The sequence below is a fragment of the Seriola dumerili genome, unplaced genomic scaffold (assembly GCF_002260705.1).
Source record: "Seriola dumerili isolate Sdu_G_001 unplaced genomic scaffold, Sdu_1.0 BDQW01000081.1, whole genome shotgun sequence".
NCBI classification, from domain to species: Eukaryota; Metazoa; Chordata; class Actinopteri; order Carangiformes; family Carangidae; genus Seriola; species Seriola dumerili.
In genome coordinates this window covers 1,265,007-1,279,953 of record NW_019174336.1, presented here as the reverse complement: position 1 = coordinate 1,279,953, position 14,947 = coordinate 1,265,007, and the positions used below count along the sequence as shown (strand labels likewise).

Here is a 14,947-nt window from a genome sequence, read left to right as displayed (position 1 = left end):
ATTTGTTCTTAGGTGAGAACAGAATCTTCGCACACTCGAGTATTCTTATGCACATTTGAGTGCTGACATGTTTGGGCAAAATAAGTGGTTATTGCATTTTCTTCTGTTCTACAGTTGTATAATACTGTTTAAAAAAAAAAAACAAAAAGCTCTTATTTTACAAAGCATTATGGTCTTTAAAATAAATGAATGCTACATTAACACTAAACCCCTCGTTTGCATCTGACTTCCTGCAGCAGTCCCTCCACTTCAGAACTACTAGAGTTCCTTTTACGTTTTGATTCCGGTGATTTGTCTTTGGATTTTCGTTTTGGCATTTTCTCAACTTTCCCTTATGGTAACTCTTTATGACTTCTGTCTGTGTCTGCACACGACCCTTCAGTCTCACGCCCTTTTAAGGGCGTTTTCGGGTGTTTACCTCTGCTAATTAGGGCCAACTGGCGCACACTTTCAATTTACAATGAGTGGCATTCATCAATCTAAGAACACAGGTGTGCACAATTCTGCGGTTTAAGAACACGGTCATGAATCTGACAGTTTTCTTAAGAACAAAGAATTTAAGTAAGTACTTAAAATATTGGTGAATGAGGCCCAATGTTCTTTTGTTCATATTAATTAACGCTGCTCCTCAAATAAAAATAACATCATATCTCTGTAGTTTTGAGATGTTACTAATGCCTTGACTAGCATCATTATTCATTTTACTGACTTCCTGATTGATGAACAAAAAAAGTAAAACACAAGTACAAGAAAACATTTAATCATTCAACTATGAAGATTACAGCCATAGCATGCATAGTGATACACAAACACAAAAAGAACTTCAAACACTTCAAATATCAAAAGTCAAGAATACAATCAATACTTCTTAATTAGTGGTGCAACGCTTAGTTAAAGTCAGCGGAGAGAAACTCATGTTTGCTGCCCTCACATTAAAGACCCTGTGATTATAACACCTGTCAAATTATCCTGATGGCACAAGTTTTCATTCATATAAAAATGAGATTTACTGGTGAACATTGATGGAGGCTTTCAGTCCATTTTCTGTAGTGTCCCCAGATCAGACATCAACTGTCCTCTGACTTCATCATAAATACAATCATGGTATTTCAGTTTTTTTTTTTTTTTTTAAAGATACTTAAAGAAAACGCAGAGATTTCCAGATCATGTGATGCTGACATTATGTCCACTCAAGGTCCAGGCTGACTGGAGGAAGTAATGTATTACATCACCTCCTCTTACTGTGGAGGTTTTAGTGTACTTGTGCTTTCAGTGTTTATTTTCTCTCCATATGAAAAACAGATCTAAACCAGCCCAGGACCTAAACTAACAACTGACACACTGTGTAATTTAAAGGCCTTAAGTCAACAATAAAATGAAGATCAAATATAAAATAAAATAACAAAATTAAAATCTATTTTAAAAATGACACAGTACATGACTCGTTTTCTTAAAGACACAGTCTGTCCTTGAGTTCAGCTTCATGCTGCAGTTTAAAAAGGGTCAAAAGGTTCTGAGCTACAAATACAAACTTTTTTCAATAACCAGGTTATTTTGGTTTATCAGATAAAAATACATCTACCAAAAGCTGTCTTATATTTTTATGAGAAATAAAAAGATAAAATAAAATCCAAACATTTTATTGAAATCCACTACAAAAGATAGAAAAATAGTTCTAGTATTACAGTTGGCAGCAGACTGGCTGGGCTCAGAGGAGGAGGTGATGATGGCTGGTTGGTGCAGTGAGCTCACATGATGGAGCAGCCTCTTTTGGCAGCGCGAGCGTCTCCCTGCACAGAAACATTCAAGGTACCAGACATGTGAGGAGACAAACTTATTTGCAAGACACCAACAAGTGTTTTCCCATGAATGTGGACCTCTAGGTCTCACCTGCTGGTGGAAGAGGTCTTCCTCGATGGCCTCCACTCCGTTATCATCCTCCTCCTCACCTTGCTCTTCTTCTATTGCTGTCTTGTATGACGTGGTTCTCTTTGCCACTTCCTGCCACACACACAAAGACTTGTTTCAGAGGGGTGGGGGGTGTCACTCATTAAAGTAATGCATTCCCTAGCCCAAGGCTTTTCAACTATGTTGTTCAGGGGGCCACATTTCCGGAAAGCTAAGGGCCCCGGAGCCAGATATTTCCCTGAGCTATTCTCATTATGTATGTACACTTGACAAAAATGCCACCACATTTTCAAAACTTTATTTTGCCACATTGCAAAAGTAACATAATCATTATAAAAGAAAGAAAATAAATCATAAGGTCTTACTTCTCCCTGGGGGTTGGTCAGCACCACATGGACGTCCTCCCCTGAACCCCAGGAGGACTGGTTCTTCCAAACCAGGTCTGTGGGAGGTTTTGAGCTCACACCGGCATCAGAGGCCCACACCTGCACACACACAGGTACGTTAGGGTTCAACCAACCCCGAAAGTCATCTTCATATTTATGACAGAACACAGATTAAGTGACAAACAGCAGGAACTATATCTCCCTGACACTTTGCTAAAAGGTTAAGAATCAGACAGAAAACATCACCCCAAAGGGAGAAATTCATATCTCACGTTATTGGTTTGTGTTGTGACGGCACCCCCTATCTTTACATTACCTATAGATAGAACTTCTTTTCACACATCATGTTGTAATTTTAAACTACATTTGCATAAAGGAAGTTGCACTGGCACTGCTGATACATTTTCTTTATCTCCAACCTGTAAAGGATGATGTGTTTCATACTTTACAATAAGGCTCCTTTTTACCAGTTATAAATGGTCATAACTTTAGTAAGATTAAAGAGTGAGCATTAACTTGATCTTGCCAAATAGTGAGCTGCATCAATGTATGAAAATGTATGTGTTATAACATGTTAATAATTGTTTATGATTTATTAAGTGTTAACAACCGAATGAATAACCTAATTATAAACCATTTATAAATCCTTTATCAGGGTAGGCTTATAGTAAAGTGGTACCCCACCTATTTAACTGTCTCCCAACAGTCACTGGTTTTGGCCATCTGTTGAATTTAAAAACATGATTCCTTAGCATACTCTTTTCTAAACTCCTGAACATGTTCAGCTGAAAGCGACAAACTCTTACTGTGACTTTCTGTCCGGCTTTCAGGATGTACTTGGGTGTGAACTTGTAGGTGGTTGTGGCATCTCCAGTCGTCTTAATCATCTCATAACCCACCATGGCCTGGTCCTGAGACACACAACCATTGACACAATAACGAGAAAAAGGTCTAATTCACTACAGTTATAACGACTGTCAAAATAAAAGATTTTCAGCTGTGACATTTATTGTACACAAACATGAACCTACCAAGATACATGTAAGATCTAAAAGCAGGTCTCACCTCGTCTCCACTGTTTTGGAGGCTGATGAACTTGCCGTCGGTGTCGATCTCGTCGATGCAGATGGGTCCTGTGGCCGAGGCAGAGTGAGCGATGGACACCGAGCTGCTGGCTTCCTGTTCCTCCACGTCAACACGCTTTCTCTTTCCCCGGGTGGTCTGCACACTGCGGCTGCTGGATGAGGCTCGGGACACCATGACGCGGGACGAAGGACTGGGAGACAGGTTCAGTCTGGGGGAGGAAACACCACAGTTGGACAGTTGGATGCTGACCCATACATACAATCATTTGAGATGGAAAACTATTGACACAGACAGGAGTAGTAAATTGTAGCCAGATTTTATACACTTTGTGGGTGCTCACCTCTCTTCTTCTCCCTCCAGAAGTTTACGGTAAGCATTGATCTCCATGTCCAGAGCCAGTTTAACATCCAGCAGCTGTTCGTATTCATTCAGCTGCTGCTGCATCTTGGCCTGGATCTCGGCCACCTCCCGGTCTTTGTCTGCCAGCAGCTTACGGCTCATGTCTTTCTCCTGAGCCAGCGCTGCCTCCAGCTCTGCTATACGATCACGCCAACCACGAGTCTGAGATAAGACGAGGATGTCAGAGAGTTAGATGGTGATGATGTCACAGACCAAACAAACACATTATCATATTTTATTGGCTGGACTGGCCACAGTCCAGGAATACATCCCATTGTCTGTGACTGAATGAGTGAGTGATAGTTACGCCATTGGTCGGCTAAATGTTGGACTTTATCCCTTGGCTGTTGCTCTTTCAAAATGATTTGGCATAAACAGTTTCTATTACATCAGGGGGCATTTCAATGTCAGTGAGCAATAGGGCGATGTCTACCGACTTGGCACATGACGATGTCTAAACAAACATCGCGATGGATGATAACGTGTTTATTATATAAATAACAAAGATTCAAGATTCAATAATGTATTGCCATTTCAATGCAACATTGATTGGATTTGTCTGTCTGGTCTGTGTTCATGAAAGACAAAAAAATACAATATAAATCCACAACACTGTAAGAGGTAAGGGCCCTCATTTATGAAAATGAGCAGTTCTGCTCTTGAGACTCTGAGTCTTCTGGATGCTGAATCTTGAAAATTAAATGAGCTTTCATGTCTAAGTATCAGAGAAGAGTTGTCTTAGTTCGTTATTTTAGTTTGTCATTTTCTGTGCCGTAGTTTGACAGTCGGAGAAACATGAACATGTCTACAGCCCAAGCCTCATAAGCTCGTCTGGTCAGGTGACACCAGAAGACTAGATCTCATAGCATTTGAAGAAAAGTCTTTGGGGACCATTTTCTTATCTGCAGTGTGCACAGTGCAGTTACCCCTCATGGCCACATGGCGCCATCTTTAATGCACATGTGATATTGTTTTCATGTGGTATTGGTTTATGCAAACAGAGTGCAAAGTGCTGCTCATTTTATTTTGTGGTTTTCACTGTAAAAATTGGTTATCAGTATTATTGTGATCTTGCTGAAACATGCTGAAATCATTTCACCATGATCATTCTGGTCACTATAACCATGATGTTATGTGAAGCATCACTCAAGAAGATTACAGCTTGTGTATTTGTTGACCTACGTTTTTCTGTAACATTTGTGTAAATTCTCAGTCACTGAACAAATGTTTTGAACATAAGATCTGATCTAGACATGTGACACTTATCCTTCGACTCTTCAGTATGTGAATGATGGACCCAGTATTTTATAAAAGGTGGGAATTAGATTGATTTAAAAAAAACAAAAAACAAAAAAAAAAACACAGGGTGTTGTCACACGTTTTCACAGAGAAAGTATTTTGCGTGAAGCAGCCTGTCTATACACCAACAACACTTTACCTGGATATTTGCGCAGTTGTAAAAACTTGAACTGGACTTCCTGTATTATACATCATGTCTTAACAGCACCTGAAGTGACATGTTCCACCAGAGCTACAGTCTGCTTTAATAGGGATATGTCATGTTTCATTATTTTTAATGGGAGAACAGGTAAAGCTCATAGAATCTGGAAACTCCAACATGACTAATATGATGAAGGGTTTATCTTCATAGGATTCAGTTGGATGTTTTTGTTTAGGTCACTGCGACATAATGCTTCTTTTCAAACTAACTCTAATTTAGTTAGAAAATAAAAAGTGAATGAGTAAGATAAACGTCCACCTCTTTCTGCAGTCCTGCCAGCTGCCCGCTCAGGTTCTCGATCCTCAGGCTGGACTCTCTGAGCTCCTCTCGGGCCATGTTGGCTGATGCTCCGTTCATCTCGGACAGACGACGCAGGTCCTCCAGCTGGAGACAGATGATTCGAGTCAGAAACATCAACACGGTTTCCTTCTCATCACACTCTCAAAGAGGAACCAAGCAGAGTCAGTCACTTCCTGACAAGCAGGAAGTCAGTTACGTGTTGCTTGGTATGTTGTAAAGTTAGTGACCTGTTGTTTGGCTCTTAGTGTACTTACAGTTTCACTTGGCTGCTTACTTACATACTGTGTATGAGGATAATTTAATTATAATTAATGGTAGGGTCCACCTGTGTTTTTCTGATGGTTTGACTGCTGCCAAAAAATAATCTTCACTTCTGATCCTGTCCTGATGTTTCCTTCTTCTTCATGTTTTAATGGATCAAACAACTAAATCACATATTATTCTACCAAGAAGTTGAATAAAAAAGTAAAAAGAAAAAAGAACATGCTGTGACAAAAAATCCTTAATCCTTAATCCCAAGACAGCAAAACAATAAAACACCATTTTTCAAAACATGGTGTGATGCAAAAGTGTCTGAAGTGCATCAAACCACAACTTCACACATGTATTGGCAAAACAAGTCAGTTCACATCACATTTACTGTCACATTTTCCCTGGTGCCATGAGTGAGCAACAGTGAAAGAGACACCAGTGTCATCTGCTCTAAGGGTTCCCTTATACAGAACAAAATACATAAAGTTACATACGAGAACAATGAGAAGAAGAGGGAGTTAATTAGTAAATTGAATACAAACATGTCATTTAATAATGTAAACACAAAGAGTTTAAAAACGGTGGCGAACAGAAACATCAGCTGCATTAACACGTGCTGCTTCAGATACATTTGCATCTTAGCACCAGGTAGACAGAGGTGCATCTGAACAGTGGAGAATAACTGGCATCATGAATACTGAGTAGTATTCTCAGTTGTGGCTCTGTCTACATGCTTTTTTGATGTGGAACCATTTTCCCTGTCTGGTGTTTGCCAAATCCCTAGCATCTGGTGGAAAAGACTGGAGGCTGTAACAGCAGCACCACCATGCCTGTGGTGTTGGAATCACATGCGGTATGGGTGTACTGTTTGACTGTCCACATTATGCTTTGGACATACAGCAATTACACTTTATACCATGGTCATGTAATTACTCATCTTGGCTGTTAGACAACTCATGTCTCATAAGTTTGTGTGTGTGTGTGTGTGTGTGTGTGTGTGTGTGTGTGTGTGTGTGTGTGTGCACATACTTTGGTCAGGTAGGTGCTCTCCATGTTGTCCTTGTAGATCTTTATCTGCTCCTCATTCTGAGCCCTCATGTCAGCAAGAGCCTGAGTCAGTTTATATTCATACTCCTCTTTCCGTCCAGAGTCCACCTCAACCAGGCGGCTCTCGTAGCGGTGCCGGGCCTCCTTCACTTCCTGTAGCACAGCAAACAGTCAGCACATAGACACTGTTCTCAGGTCTGATCCTGTCCTCATTAACTCAAGTCAACTTGACCCTTTTTATCTCATTTTTTAAATGTATCCTTTACTTCTCTTTTGATTGTGTTTTATCAGTCTGGACCCTCGGCACCAGAATCTTGTCTACTTTTACTTAATAAAATAAAACTCTCACCTCCTCATGCATGCTCTTACGGAAATCCATGTCCTCAGTCAGACTCTGGCAGCGGTTTTCCAAGTCAACACGTAGCAGCATCTCATCTGAAAGGTGCTTCTTGGCCTGAGCAAGACCTGTATCCAGCTGATAACACACACAAAACAAGAAGCGCTTTGAAAATAAGTTCACATAGACCTGACAAGCAAAGTACAAGTACAAGATTCAGAATAAAAGTACAATATTTACTACACCTGTGTTTCTGTAATTTAAGCACAATCACTCGCTGCATCTGTCATTAATGTTGAAAAGATCATTTAAAGAGGAAAAACATCTGCCCAGCCTCATCACATCATGTGACAGCAGCTGTACCTCCTGCAACTGCTCCTGCAGGTCAGCCAGTCTGGCCTCCAGGCCCCTCTTCTCGGACAGTGCTGTTGCCAGGATGGCATCTTTAGAGTTCAGCTGAGCCTCCAAGTCCTTCACCCTGGCCTGAGCTCCTGCTGCGTCCGAATCCTTCTTGTTATAGCTGGAAGGAGGGAGGTGAGGTTTGGTGAGTGTATGTGGATGACAGTGTGTGATGGTGGTGAGAGTTAAAACCCAATCGTCAGCAGGGACCTCGGGCCTCAATCAGGCTCCCTTGCAGACGCACACATGGACATAGTCGTGTGTCATGTGTACAGTCACTGCCCTTGTAGTAGTGGTTACAGATTCGTCCACTAGAGATGGGTATCATTAAGATTTTAACGAGAAGAGCTGCCACTAATGACTATTTCTATATTCTTTCTAACGATTAATCTATCGACTACTTTATCAATAGTCAATTAACCTAAATGATTAATTTTCCTCCTCCAAAATCTAAATGACACTCAATAATCAATAATCCCAGATTCTGGGTTAGACATTTTCTCAAACACATATTGTAGTGTAAATTCTCGGGCAGCAGCAGACGACTTAATGACTTCATGAGAGTTTTTATCAGCTACAAGGATAAAAGATATTAAAAAGCTCTGTCTACTAATGAACAGACACTTACACATGAAGTAATCCTTCATATGTTTGTGACTGATCGCACTGTGCGCCGTAAAAAATAATCATCACAAAATAACACTGGTTAAACAAGACTCAGAGTGAAGGGGCTTGAACTGTGATGTGCTCATCCTGCCAAAGTCAGACAGTAACCAGCTGATTTTATCTTTATCTCTATCCATACACTTATTGATCCAGCTCACACTATTACTTGTACTTAGGGGTGGGCGATATGACGATTTTAGATCGTGAAGGATTACAACGTGAAGACGATCTTTCAAACTGCAGAGATCGTGGGATCGTCTAGGGCACATTCTATAAATTGCAGTTCTATGCTGATGCACCGACGCACCAGACGTATTGACGTCGTCAACCTGACCGACCAATCATAGCGAATTACGGGCAGTGATGCGCTTTCCTACCCGCCTCCTTGTTTGTGTGTGTAGCGGTAGCACATGGAGAGCGATGGCTGAAAGCCAAACGGAGTCGGTCGCTAAAAAAATTCCACCTCCATTATATGGAATTGGTTTGGATTTTCCGCAACTGATCAAGCGCAAGCAAATGTAATTTGCAAAGTTTGCACAGAAACCGTTCGCACGTCGGGTGGTAACACGACGAACCAGACTGTTGTTGTTGTTTACCTTAAACTTTACGTTGTTTGCACATGCAGGCAAAACTGCGACGATTTGAAATAAAATCTGTTAAGAAAGGTTCTTTGGTCTAAATTGTCTGTTTTTCTTTTTCCAATTTAAGATCGTGATAAAATCGAAATCGTGATTTTATTTTTAAAAAATCGTGATATGATATTTTTGCCATATCGCCCACCCCTACTTGTACTATTTAAAAAAAAATAAATTCAGAACAGGATGTGCATTGATTGTTCTGGTTTGAACAGGTGGTTGGATAAAGTTTGTATTGGCCTTTTAGTTTTTATTGCCCTTAAAGCAAAGTTCAGTGATAGTAACGTCAACAGCAGTAATCTTCAGTTATGTTTCCTGCTGTTTGCTCTCTCTCTGTGTGTGTGTGTGTGTGTGTGTGTGTGTGTGTGTGTGTGTGTGTGTGTGTGTGTGTGTGTGTGTGTGTGTGTGTGTGTGTGTGTGCGCGCACACTGTGTACCTGCAGCCCCACCTCTCCCACAGAGCAGAGAGCAGGACAGAAGTAGTGCGACAATAAATGATTTATAAAATAAATATAACCATGAAGGCAGAACAGGCAGACAATTCACTCCACTCACAAATATTAGGAACACTTTTCAACATAAACACAAACTACAGCCTCTAAGATGAGTGTCAACACATCCCAGACAAAGCTCAGCATTCAAACTCATGAAGCCAGGATTTATTACAGGGCTGTTTCATTAGTTTAACTGCCCCTCCTCTTTTTGGCATGACACACTTTAAAACGTGTGGTACTCCATTTTCAAGTACTTTTGTGTATTTTGTGGGTCAAAAGTTTAGAGTGGTTCCTGCTGCTGGTTGATCATGATCAGCCCGGTCTGCAGGAAACAGGGCCCTCTGCTGGCCACAGAGGGTCAACACAGAAGAAGAGGAGAAACACAGATGAGCTGTAAATTAGAAGAAGAGCTTATTTATGTCATGTAAGTGCACATAAAAGTCTTTTATTTCCTGAATACGTTGATATTTAAAAAAAATAGGCAAAGATACGACAAGAGCCACAGATCTCATATTTTAAAAAAATAAAATAAATGTAGGACTGTTTCCTAACTCTGACCTGGGTTCACTGTGTGACCACGGGACTCACTGAGTGGGTTTCAGTGTCTGTTGGAGCAGCTCTGCTGAGACAGAGGCCAGTTATTTCCACACGGTCTGCCTCGAATTTATGAAGGGTGGATGAGAAGGCCACTAAAGTGGATAAACTATGACTGGAATGTGGTGTGGTATGTCTGCTTTTTCACATTCTACTGAGAAACACACCACAGGCCCACAGGGCTCTTTCACAGGGACAGTCTCAGTAAGACCACACCTGACACTACAACCACTACATCTACCTGATGCTGCACTACAACCACTACAACCACCTGACACTACAACCGCCTGATATACTTCTCTACAGACCATAAGTTATCATCCAGCTTCATCAGAAAGCATCAGATTAGTATTACAGTCATTACCAGCATTTCCTGTTCAGCCAAGAACAACATGCCAAGATGTTTCAGAGAGCATATAAATAACTGACTTCAATATGAACCACAAGATTTGACCAGAAACACATTAAGAAGACAGTTAAGGAGGGCGCTAATGTGGTTACTCTTTACTATTGATGAAATGATCAGTCTAAAAAACTGGTGACACATTTGACCAACCAAGTCGAACATTATTTAGGGAAATATTCTGATTGCCATACGAGTCACAATTTCAGTGTGAATGATCATTTTTGCATTTTCAGTGAAAAAAATATATAAAAATGATGGTTTTTGGGGCTTGAACCAAACAACCAAGTTTTTTACGTCTGGAGAATATGATTTATAATGTCAAACATCAAATACAAATGAAGAGCGCTTTTCAATAAGCCGAGTTTGAGTCCCCGGGCTGAACCTCTGTGCATCATGTTGCAATAGTGGCTCAAAAATCAAAGTCAGCAGACAGACTTCAGCTAATCATGAGGAGGTCCTGTGCGTTTAAGGTATGATTTATAGCCTGGTCTGAAGCACCTCAATGCGTCATTTATGGTTGTTTGTATCTTTATCAGCTGCTGTGATTTGGATACTGCACAGGTCATATTGCAGGTTTCATAATATTTCGATTATTGTTCAGCCCTACAACCAACTGACAATTTAAAATCACTGATCAGACAAAATCAGCACATTGAAGAAATCACTGCTGACCCCTCATGATGAGAAAATACATTATTACACTGCAAATTTTAAGAAATTTCCTTAATTGATAGTAGACCACATTAAAAATATAATACAGTTAATGGACAGACACAATTAATAGACAGTGGTCTTTTTCCATTAACCACTGACCTACGTTCACCATCACAGCTGATTAGAATTTAGAGAACAGATTAAACACCAAGTTACTTTAATCAAATAAAAATACAAAATAATGACTTCATTTAAAATAGCTGAGCTTCCACTTCCTGTTCAACACTATTCAGAGCAAACGGCACTGCACAGCTTCCAGGCTTCGCTGGGTAACAAACATCAGATCAGACTGAACCTGTTGGACATGTGTAACAATTCAAAGTCTGACCCATTGGCCTTTATCAAAAGGAGCTGTGGCCTTCAACAGGAAATAACCTGGAACAAAAAGGAGAAATCTCTTTCTGCCTTTCTGTCAAGTCAAGTCAGTTTTTATTTATATAGTTTATATCTCAAGGCACTTTTCAGATAGAGCAGGTCTAGACCAGACTCTGCACTTTAACCTTCTCAACAACTGCTCATCCAATCCACTTCACACTTGGTGGGCGTGTTGCTGAGGACCCAAGGAAGTGGGTTACCAGCTGAAGTTATTGAAGGAGCTGGTGTGAAGACCCTAACATCACATATAAGGTGATGCCATCAGTGACATCTCAGATTGTTGCTTTATGAGTCTGTAAACATAGCTCATTACTCCATAACTAAACCAAACCAGTGACAGGCAGTTTCAATGCGAAAACAATGTTACTGGTTGTGTAAACATGATATAGGTTTCCCCAATGACTTGTGCATTGTTCGCTGTAGCTAACGTTAGTGCAGCTGCTAGAAACAGCTGCTCAGCTGGGACAGATGTCCCAAAGACGCACAAATAGTGTCACACCAGCTTCTTTTAAGATTTACTGCCACTGGTAAATTCATCTATAGTCAAAGCACGTCGCTTATACAGGTCATTACTTCTGTGTCGACCATATTTAAAGCACATTTAATTATTCTACTGTGGCTACAGCAGTGCTCTGTGCTGTCCAATACTCAGCTCCCAGCCTGCATGAACCAAGCAGCTGCTCACTGCTTCTGTTGAAGATTAGCATGAGCCTCTGACTACTAGCTAAAGTAATTCTTTACTTAATGCTGCAGTGTTCATCAACATGACTGCCACAATGAGCACAGAAAGCCAGAGTGGGATGACAAGGAGGTGCGTTCATTTTTATAATCTGTGCATCCCTTGGGGGTGGTCAGACAACACGTGACAACAGTGAGAGGCAACCACTTACTACAGCAAACCACTGTACATTTTCTGACAATTACACCACACCTCCTGGATTAAAATATTTTCAAAATCGATTCAATTATTAACAGCCACTAATCAATTGTGGATTAATCACTGACATGTCAAATAAACATGGGAATTCATTTTATGTTTAGTCACTGCATTACACTTCAAGAAGAACTTTGACCCCTTTTACACTTGACATGAACTCAGACTGGATGAACTGACTTATCTTTTTCTTAAGTTTTTTTTGGGGGCATTTTTACCTTAATTCAGATAGTGAAGTGAGAGACAGACAGGAAAGTCAGGGAGAGAGAGAGAGAGAGAGAGGGGACAACATGCAACAAAGGGCCATGAGTTGGATTCAAACCCATGGCCGCTGCTGTTAGAACTAAGCCCATGTGATATGCGTTCTAACAGGTGAGCCACCGAGGCACCCCATGAGCTGAGTGTTATCTGTGGCAGTTCACAACAACAAATCCAGGTGGAAATCAGGGCAGCACAATTAATCGAAATATAGTCGAAATCTCAATATAGCAGAGTGCAATAACCGAAATGCAGAAGCTGAAATCTTTTTGATAAAAAGGTAAAATGTTGTGCATTATTGTGCATAGTGTTATAGATGCTCCAGCCAACAAATCGTATTCTCCAGACATAAAGGAACATGTTTGTTTGATACATGATTCAACAAAAATCACATCATTTAAAAAAAAATAATAATCTGTGAAAATTAAATGAAAAAAACGACCAGTCACACTGAAATCATAATATCTGCCAAAATAATGGCAATATGATTTTTTTCTGCATATTGTGCAGCCCTAGTGGAAATGCACCATAGATGCACCAAAGTCAGATTACAAGTTGAGACAGCTATGCAGGCGGTCTGGGACCCTTTTAGCCACATTAACTGCAAAGTCCACCCACTAAACACCTATTAAAAAATACCACCTTTGTGAAGCTTATATTCTGGGTTTTTGTTATTATCATAATTGTTATTATTTATTTGGTTTTGCATACAGCCAATTTAAGTGTGTCAGCACAACACTACTTGGTGAGTAGTAACAACTACAAAAAAAAAACAACTACATTTTTGTTTACCTATTTGTAACATTTTAAATAGAAATAAGAAAACCCAAAATACACAGGATTCACGAGACTTTCACTCCACATTGTCTGTTGATGAATTTTAACAGCTGTGAGTAACAGCTGCTGCTGTCAGGTTCTCGCAGATATGAGAACAAACAAACACACTCATGTTTGTAAATACAGGTGCGATGTCCACACAAATGACCACAAAACATCAAACATTCAATAAACAATTTGGATATTAAAATCAAGTTATTTAAAGGTCTGAATCATTTCATCATAATACTTTTACGTTTTAAACTATGTTGTCATTTCCATCATGAAATAACAAAAGCACCTCAGGTTTGCGCTGATGTTTGAGTCTTTTGTTCTGAACAGATCCTGACGTTAGACCCTGAAGGCACCATGTGTCCAGTCTAATTAAACCACAGGTTCATTTCTCTATATAAACTGTTTTCTGTTTATTTATTTAGGACTAGTCATGGTTAGGATTAGCCAAAGTTAAAATTAAAAAAAAAAGACTTTGTTTGACAGTTATTTCCCTTCAGCAAAACAAACAATACGGGCCGTTAACACCCACCCACCATTGTGGTAAAATAAATATTAAATGTTGTAACTAAATCAAACCTCAGAGAGCCTTCTACCGAGCCACATGACGGAGTAAAGGACGGTAAAATAAAATAAAATATTAAATACGAACGAAGAATGCTTTTCAATAGGCCGAGTTTGAGTGACGCTCCCACCCGACGTGGAAACGTAATCCACGGGATGAACTTCCGTGCGTCATGTTGCAATAGTGGCTCGAAAATCAAAGTCAGCACACAGACTTAAGCTAATCATGGGGGGGTCCTGTGCATGCAAGACTGTACAGCATAAATAAACCGTTGGAGACTTACTTCTGTAGAAGCTGCTCATGCTCGGACTTGATCTTTCCCAGCTCGATCTGCAGCCAGGCCCGCTCCTTGGAGGAGTCATCCAAACACCTCCTGGCGTCGGCTAGCTCTGTCTCGTAAAGGGCTTTCAGTCCGGTTACCTCCCGACTCCTCACCTCTTCCTTCTCGCTGATTTGCAGGTGGAGTACGTCGTTTTCAGACTCCAAACTGCGGACCTTGTCGATGTATGTGGCCAGGCGGTCATTGAGGTCCCGGAGCTGTTGTTTCTCTTGCAGTCTGGTTATTCTGGTCGGACTCAGCGGTGTGCCGCTGCCGCACGTGCTTCTCTGGCCGGTCGGAGTTGCAGCCGCGGTCGCCATTGTAGAGGAGGAGGTAAATAACCCGTATGAACGACAGAGACAGAACCAAACTAGGATACAGCTTCTACTGATTTAACTATTTAGATTCGCGCGCTCAGCAATAACCGGCACTTCCGAAAACTACCCTGGAAGTGTATCCTGTCTTTTCTTAACCGAATGAAAGAGGGGTTTGGCTTCCTAATATGGCGGCTCATTGAAAATTTTACGATGGGATCTACAAGCCAA

The 14,947-nt window shown here is 40.6% G+C and overlaps 1 protein-coding gene across 1 annotated transcript; it reads right to left on the bottom strand.

Moving 5' to 3' along the window:
- Window positions 1-762: 762 nt before the first annotated feature.
- On the bottom strand, window positions 763-14,896 carry lmnb1 (lamin B1). The gene is made up of 11 exons (XM_022744585.1): window positions 14,367-14,896; window positions 7,580-7,736; window positions 7,229-7,354; window positions 6,862-7,032; window positions 5,539-5,664; window positions 3,721-3,941; window positions 3,360-3,588; window positions 3,101-3,205; window positions 2,274-2,393; window positions 1,891-2,001; window positions 763-1,790 (listed from the first exon to the last, which is right to left on the bottom strand). The coding sequence occupies exons 1-11, from the start codon at window positions 14,720-14,722 to the stop codon at window positions 1,749-1,751; spliced, it is 1,764 nt and encodes a 587-aa protein (XP_022600306.1). The 5' UTR covers window positions 14,723-14,896; the 3' UTR covers window positions 763-1,748.
- Between the last annotated feature and the right edge of the window lie 51 nt (window positions 14,897-14,947).